General features: G+C 35.9%; 1 protein-coding gene across 1 annotated transcript; it reads left to right on the top strand.

Moving 5' to 3' along the window:
* The first annotated feature begins 3,364 nt into the window (after nt 1-3,364).
* Nucleotides 3,365-5,842, top strand: LOC125683679 (protein HEXIM1-like). Its single transcript, XM_048925118.2, has one exon. It carries the CDS (start codon nt 3,714-3,716, stop codon nt 4,584-4,586), a length of 873 nt encoding a protein of 290 aa, XP_048781075.1. The 5' UTR covers nt 3,365-3,713; the 3' UTR covers nt 4,587-5,842.
* Nucleotides 5,843-8,442: the final 2,600 nt, after the last annotated feature.

Below are 8,442 nucleotides of genomic sequence, written 5' to 3'. Positions count from 1 at the left end.
CGGGAAAATGACGACGAAAGTAAACACATGGGAAAATTCAAACGAATAAGAAACACTTTTGTCAATAACGAATTGTCTCATAACTTATATCAACATTTGAAGGATTTGCTCATATTCAAATCCATACTATAAATGGTAGTTCTTCGTGCAAAGAAGCAGAGAACACAATGTTTTGGCGGTAGGAAAGATTTTGATTGAAAAAAAACACACCAAACAAACAAAAAACTTAGTCAATGTTCTCAGAACTCTGCTTCTATCGCACATAGAACTACCATTGTAGATAGATTTAATCCTGGGGGGAAATTCTGAATTTCCCCTTATGTTGACTTTAACCGTCGTCATTTTCATGCCATACGCCCATAGTCACGCGATTCGCTCCTAGGGGCGACCTTGTCTTGCCAGTCAACTATAGATTTATAATGCACGTGTCTTCTCATTATGTTTTAATGTATTTTAAAAATTAACATCATTACAAAAATCCGGAATAGGGCTGTGCACAGGTTGCGCTTAGAGTGGTCTGCCCTTTGATAATAAATATTCAGTTGTTTGATGTTCATGATGTTATACACAATAAATTTGAAAAAGAAAAAAAAGGTGTGTCGTTTATATAATCAAAAATGTATCATAATGTACTCTGCACAAAGAACTGGGTATATGCTAAAAATGTGTATTGGTGCAAACATACAATTCGTTTCACGTAGTGAATTATTGATTCTGTCATCTATAAATATTCAGAGGTATATAATGTGTATTACGTAATTTGTAAATGGTACATGTTTACGACATGACAGGTGTATATTTTACAAGAGAGAGAGAGAGAGAGAGAGAGAGAGAGAGAGAGAGAGAGAGATTGACACACAAATTCGGTAACAACTACACATCAAGATGTTTAATCTTCAAAGTGAAAGTACACACCATGCGGTATATGCCTAAAATTGATATCGAGTCTCTAAACCACCCTTTGCCCAAAAAAATCAACATAGAATACGTGTAAATAACACTTCTCATCACACATAAGTGATGCCTTTTCTCCATGTCAAATCTTTTTTCATTGTGATACTGGTGACTGTGTTTACGGACTTGTGGCATTAGATTTGGTAAAATTAGTTGGTGTAGTGTACAGTTTCTCGAAATTACAACAATTAGCATCATAATTAAGTCACTGGTTATTAACTGCTTACTGAAATGTGCAATTATTGAACCCAATTCCGGGCCCTCAAATTCATAAATTTTACCAAACTCAATGATGAACAAAAATTCATTTACATACTATGTTCTGAAGAGCCATCCATTCTAAATATAACTGGAAAATTTATTTTGAACAATATATGACACTGTATTTGTATATAACTATGTGTTATGTAATCACTTCTTTCTTTACTTGTATATGTACATTATTTGTATGTATTTTCATGCTGCCCCTTGAGGGCCCTTCATTGGAAAATAAAATATGTATGTATGTATGTACATACTAAGAGTTTAAGTGTAGTACACAACAATGTATGTAGATTACCCCCCCCCCCCCCCCCCCCTTATAACTGCGGCTGAACTATTTGGATATGACATTGTTGGTGTTGGTGAAACCCATTTAGATAATACAATACATGTACTAGATATTATATATCGTGAATGCACGAGTGGAGTAAGATAATGACAGAGAATTTGGAAGTAAAAATCAGACGTTGGAGTTCTGAAGCCTTAATTGAGTAAAGTAAAAAGTATCATTATTTATTACAAGGGGGTTTGTTATGATTGTTTATTGTTTGAAAGTGCATGGAAGTTGTATACTGAATAGTGCATAAATGTGATGTCTCCAAATGTAAGTGAAATAGTTTAGAAATTTTATCAAGCTCTCCTTTGATATTATATTAAATCCAACAAATGAATATAGATTGATTCAATTCAATTAAAAATAGTGGAAAGAGAAGAGCAGATGGTATATATCAACTAAAGACAAAGAATATTACGTTATGGCGTATGAATCTGGATAGGGACTCCCAACTGGCAGTGACAATACGGCCGAGATAAAAAGGAGGAAAGTGTTTTGTATTCATATTTCAGTGTATATTATGCATCAACCGCAATAGTTAAAAATAGGTTCAAATATGAAAACTACCGTGAGGTACAACGTGTGTCATAAAAGCAAAAGACAGCTCTCTAGCAATAACGGACGAAAAATCGAGTCCATAATTATCATTTAGAAGTATAGAAGCAATAGATATAGAAATTCCAGAATATTATAGTCCAATACGTACAAGGTGATTGTGATTTTATTCAACCAACAATAAGGCGCTCAGATCCGGTCAAATAGTTCGTTGCGTGCAGGAGGGTCTATAGATCTGAATTTGAAAAGACAAGTTAGGCCTAAAATCACCCTAATTATACTTACTGTACCGGTACATGTAGATCTATCTTTTAAAGTTGCTGCTTATAAATGCATTATTTCTTAATTGAGCTAATCATTTAGTGTTTAATTGCAAAATTATGATGTTAATTTCATTTCATCTCGCTGCTTAGGTATGTCCATTTCATTGAACACACACTAGTCATTTACATTGATATGTAAAAATAAAATCAATACTAATCTACCAATCTGTTGATAGACTGTCACACTTCAATGTGTAGTTCCTTTTTTCTTCAAAATACTTAGTCTATGATTCATATGTACATGTTTACAACACAAGCACCTAAGTGTGGATCTTATGTACACCCCCCCCCCCTTCTCTCTCTCTCTATACAATATAAAAGAACCAATAATTTATCCAATATATATGATTTTCCTGCCGATCACCCCCATACGTCGTTTTCTACTTTCTGTAAACTTTTGAGATGACCTCTTGTGAGATACTAATGTAGTGTACATAGAACGACCTGTGAAGGTGATTGGCGCGGCGGGAATTCAATTATTGTTTGATAGAAGCGGGAGGGGGGGGGGGGGGGATTTACACCCTATCCACACTTTTCCCCCACCGATGCTTGGGTCATAATATATCAATACACATCTAACCTTACACATGTGTAAAAAAAAATAAAAAATATTTACATGTGTATAAGATTAGATGTGTAATTAATATGTTAAGACCCAACTCGCAAGCACCTGTGCTTTAGGGCCTAATTTATAACGTACACGTCGATTAACTTGTAATGTCCAGTTAATATCTAAAACACATCTAGCACTACATGGGTTTCATACATTCTTGGGGAATTGTGCAAGGAGAGAGCGACCACAAAAATATTTGAAAATAGAATTTGATCTACAAGCAGGACAGCATTTACCACTTTTCCTCCAATTCGCACCACACAAACTAGAAATTAGAGTGATTGCCCTTTCCTATATTCCTCCGCGGTGAAAAAAAAATATGGAACTACTTTCTTTCAATGATAAACACCAACAATTATAATTTACATGAATGTTGCTTTCTTTTCCTCTTTTCTTTGTGTCATTAGTGTTTCTCAAGAGGTTTTCCAGAGAAACGATCAAATGACAAGGTATTGATAGACGATTTCGTTCAGCTTTCGAAATATTCTTTAAAATATTTGACATTAGTCCTACATTGTGATGCGTAGAGATACAGTGCAGTTCAACTATATATACCCAGACTGCCTCTCCGCTGTTAGTTGTCATACGGACAACGAAATCTAAAGGTTCCACGTCAATATAATGATTAATTTTTGTGCTATTTTTAGAAGAAGCATTTATAGGACTGCAAATTATGTCAATGAAAAGTATTGCAAGTATGATAGTGGGCCCAGCGCAGGGTGACAGTTTTGATATTAGCTCGGAAGAAATTATTATCCATTCCGCATCGGACTCGACCTCCGTTTTAAGGGAAAATGGCAGCCCCCGCGAATGTCAACAAAGGAAAGACACTCGTGTGGAGCCCCGGGGGATAGAAAACAACAGTGAGGTACTCGAAGGGAGTGAGTCGGAAAATCAGTGCGATGCAGCAGAGAAAAAGAAGAGGAGGAGGCGTCTGAAAGGCGGAAAACATCACAGAAAATGGAAACCGTACGAAAAGTTAAGCTGGAACGAGCGCCGCGAGCTTGAAGAGAGGGAGACGCAACGAGCAACTCAGAAACGCGAAGAGGCGTTCGCACATGGCCACCCCATAGCGCCTTATAACACGACCCAGTTTCTCATGGAAGATCATGGAAAGGCGGATCCAAATATTGGAGACGGATTGCTTGACAGAAATAATTCTCGGGAATCGATCGATGGGAGCGGATCCACGAGTGACAGTTCAGAGGAAATGTATTCGGAGGAGGAAGAATTCATGGAAAAAGAATTTGCAGAGACGTACGATAGTATGCATGCAGAGAGGCTGCAGAAAATGAGCAAGGACGAATTAATTAAGGACTATATAGAAATGGAAACGAAACTGGACCGACTTCAGAAGCGGTTTGAGAGACGAAGCAAGCGCAATAATAACACGGCAGATGATAGTTCTGGTTCACTGAGCAGCGGCGGCGAAGAGTTCGTTGATATGGACGTGGTTCGAAAACTAGAAGCGGAACAAGGAAAACTGAAGGAGGAAAATGAAAATTTAAAAACAGAACTTTTAAAAATGACCAAGAAATCCAGTTGATAGTTCCAATACTGTATTTATATTTTTAAAAAAAAAATCAGGAGAAAAATGAGGCAATGTGTGGCATGTCTATCATTGAATATTTTCTTTTGGAAATTAGTGATTTTTTTTTTTTTAATATAAGGGGTTGGAATATTCTGGTATACTTTATATTTCTTTAGAAAACAAGGTGGGTTTGATATTTTTACGATAATTACATTTACTAATACTATGCAATGTGTTTTCTGATGTTTAAAAATGCAGGAAGAGATTAAATATCTTTTTTAAATGAATTCTGATCCTCTAGAAGGGAGGGATTTTCAGATAGAAATATATTTTAACGAACCAGAAAAACTTGTCTGAAAGATGTAAGGGTTTATATGTTGAGAAGGGAAAGAGTGGTTTTAGTGTGCAGCAAATATGTGTGCCATATATTGTGTTCATCAAATCATGGCATTATTTAGTGTTTTTAAATTCATATATTTTTTATGAATTTTTTTTTATGAAATAAAAAAGATAAAGTAAAAAAAAAAAATCAAGTTGATCTCATTACTTTTTAGTTATTTTTGTTATATTATTATATACTTATTGTTGGTTTCTATTGAAGCACAATATTTGTGAAAACATGGTGTACCACAACGTCTTTCCTTTTTCAACAATACTGATGCATAAGTATTGACCATATATTCTGTTATTTTATGTTGAATGTCGTGGGGGGAAACTGCATGAAACTGACCACCATCAGTAGATAAAAACCATTAAGCAGACTCTCTACTGCCAATGTTGTTGGCTGGAAAGGAACTAATTAAACAATTGGTACTTGTATGGTAAAGATTTGCCAACAGCTGGTTTAAATGTTGGAGTTGTGTTGGCCAGGTTTTAGTGAGTAAACCATTTATTAATATCTCTACAATATATGCAGATCTTGAATACTCTTGTATATATTGTCAGTGGCAAAATGTATGAAAGATTTAGTGCTGTTTGTGAAAAAGTGCCAAGTCCTTAAGAAAGATCCGGGACATTAAGAATAGGAGTTGATTTTCAGTGCTTTAGATTATGCATGTTCTAAAATTCTTTAAAACATTGGAAATGTAAAATGTGTTTTAAGGGGCCAGATTTCTTTTCTCTCCAAATGTACAAGTGCTGCAAGAATTCAAGGTGGTGTTGCTGGTGTAAGACTTTTTTCAAAAGTACCATTAGTAACACTGGGCATTTATTTTGGTAATGTTTGTATGTCATGATGTTTAAAATTTGTTTTAATAAAAATATGAATTTAATTTTATTTTCTGTGATGTTTTAAGATTGCTATCCTGATGTAATATTTATGGATATATGATGGAAATCTAATTAAATGACCTTTGTATCAACCCTGAACTTTGAATTAGTTTAACACGGGGCACTTGAGTTGAGAACAACAAATGCTGCATGAATGACCAAGTCCAACAAAACTCCTTGGCTTCATTTTCTTGACATTCTGATTCTTTGTGCCCGAGAAGTTTGAAGATCCATGTACTAGTAGCCAACAGCAATATCAGTTGGACAATAGTTTGCTTGACAGTTGTGCATGAAAAAAGAACTTGCGATGCTTGAAAAATTTCACTATACGGCCAACCTGCTTATGAAATTTTATGACCACTGGTTCAAGGGTTCTCTAGTTATTGATCACACTACTGCCATTTAATTGCATGCTACCTTGGGAACATTTGACATGATTTTCGTTAGTGTAACCCTGACCAAGGGGTGGATCCAGATTCCAGAGATTATTAAGGGAAGTTGGGGTTGCAATACAATATGGTACCTTTTCTGCACCCACCCCCCCTCCCCCCAAATGACCATTGTTGTTAAAAATGTTCAACCAAAGTTGGGGTAGGGGAGTTGTATGGGTTAACCGCTGTGACCATATAACTAAGGATTCTCGGCCAGAAAAACCTTAGAATCAATAGGAGTCCTCTGTTAGTCATTACCGACCTGTGTATAAATTGGTTGTTGTTAAACAAAGGGTACTAATGACATTGAGTGGACAACACTGAAGTTTCATCCAGTGTCCTTTGCACCAATCTCGAAATGCATAGAGATATCTACAAACTATGATGGTCAACCAAGCTGTATGCAAGCTTGATGTCTGTAGAAGGTTCTCCAGATAATGAGCGGACTACAACTATGCTTGCGATCGAGCCAATTAAAATTTAAAAAAGAAAAGATGTTGGCATATTGGAGATGCTGCACAGTCAACTAATGACATTGCTAGACATACAGTTGTAATTTTGCTGGCGTATATTTGACTGATTTTGAAGTCTAATTTCAAATTCAGAAGTCAGAATTTGGATCAAATTGGACTACTTCCAAAGCTCAATTTTTGCAAAAGCTTAAACACATCGAAATCTTTATTTATTTTACTATTTCACGAGTTGAGGAATATGGTTGATGTACGATAAACTAACTCTACTGAGTATACAAAAAGAATGACACTTTAATAGCAACAGCTACTTATGCTATAGCCATGACCTAATTTCTTGTGGCTGTGAAAGAAATCTCGTAATCATAACATAGTTACAGACTATGCTCTGCATTTTATTGTCAAAGAGCAAAATGAATGTAAATTCTACATTCGTGTCCTGAATGTAGCTGCATGTTTCTAATGTGTCCAGGTCGATATATTTTTAAAATATAAATTTGCCAGTTCTTCTCTTGTACACAGATATTTGGTCATCTGAGTTGCTCAGGTGACCTATTGATATCGGTCTGCATCCGTTAGCAATTAAACATTTTAAACTAAATCTTGATTACTACCAATTTGGTCACGAAGCATATTGGGCAAGTGAGACGCAAGTTGTTAATTTCAGGACTCCTGGAGCCTAATTGGCAAGTAAAAAATTGCAAAGTTTTCATAATTTATATTCTCTACCACTGCACATATTAAAGAGAAGAGACCTAGCTATGGGCCACATTGCTCAACTGAGTCACCTTGGCCCATTAAAGATTTTCCTTATGTATATATTCACTTATAAAACTTTTATCCCTGTTGTGGCCCCAACCTATCCCCAAGGGCAATGATTTTTACGAACTTGAATCTGCTCTATGTCAGGAAGCTTTCGTGTAAATGTAAACTTTTCTGGCCCAATGGTTCTTGAGATTTTTGAAGATACATTGTATTCCCTACGTAAAGCTTTGATTACCTATTGTGGTCCTACCCTATCCTCAGCTCTAGAGTCTGTGATGTTAACATACTTGAATCTGTACTATGTAAGAAAGCTTTCATATAAATGTAAACTTCTCTGGCCCAATGGTTCTTGAGAAGAGATTTTTAAAGATTTACCCTACCTATTTATATGTAAAACTTTTGACCCTCTATTGTGGCTCCATTCTATTCCCGGGATACATCATTTTAACAAACTTGAATCTGCACTATGTCAGGAGGCTTTTATGTAAATTTTAACTTTCCTGGCCCAGTGGATCATGAGAAGATTTTTAAAGATTTTCCCTAAAAACTAAATTGCATGTAAAATTTTTATCCCCTATTGTGAACCCAACCAACCCCTGGGGTCATGGTTTTAACAAACCTGATTCTGCACTATGTCAGGAAGTTTTCATGTAGATTTCAGCTCTTCTGGCCCAGTGGTTGTTGAAAAGATTCTTAAATGACCCCACCCAATTTTTGTGGTTATCTCCCCTTTTCCTTCATTTGAACAAACTTGAAAGCCATTCACCCAAGGGTGCTTTTTGCCAAGTTTGGTTGTAATTGGACCAATGGTTCTGGAGAAGGTGTCGAAAGTGTGAAAAGTTTACAGATGAACAGACAGGCAAACGACAGACAACGGGTGATCAGAAAAGCTCACGAGCTTTCAGCTCAGGTGAGCTAAAAAACGAAATCAATATA

Source organism: Ostrea edulis, chromosome 6 (assembly GCF_947568905.1).
Source record: "Ostrea edulis chromosome 6, xbOstEdul1.1, whole genome shotgun sequence".
Taxonomy (NCBI): domain Eukaryota; kingdom Metazoa; phylum Mollusca; class Bivalvia; order Ostreida; family Ostreidae; genus Ostrea; species Ostrea edulis.
This window is presented reverse-complemented; position numbering and strand designations above follow the sequence as displayed.

Excerpts from the sequence above, each read along its gene's own strand:
- LOC125683679 (XM_048925118.2), top strand. The coding sequence starts at position 3,714 with ATGTCAATGAAAAGTATTGCAAGTATGATAGTGGGCCCAGCGCAGGGT.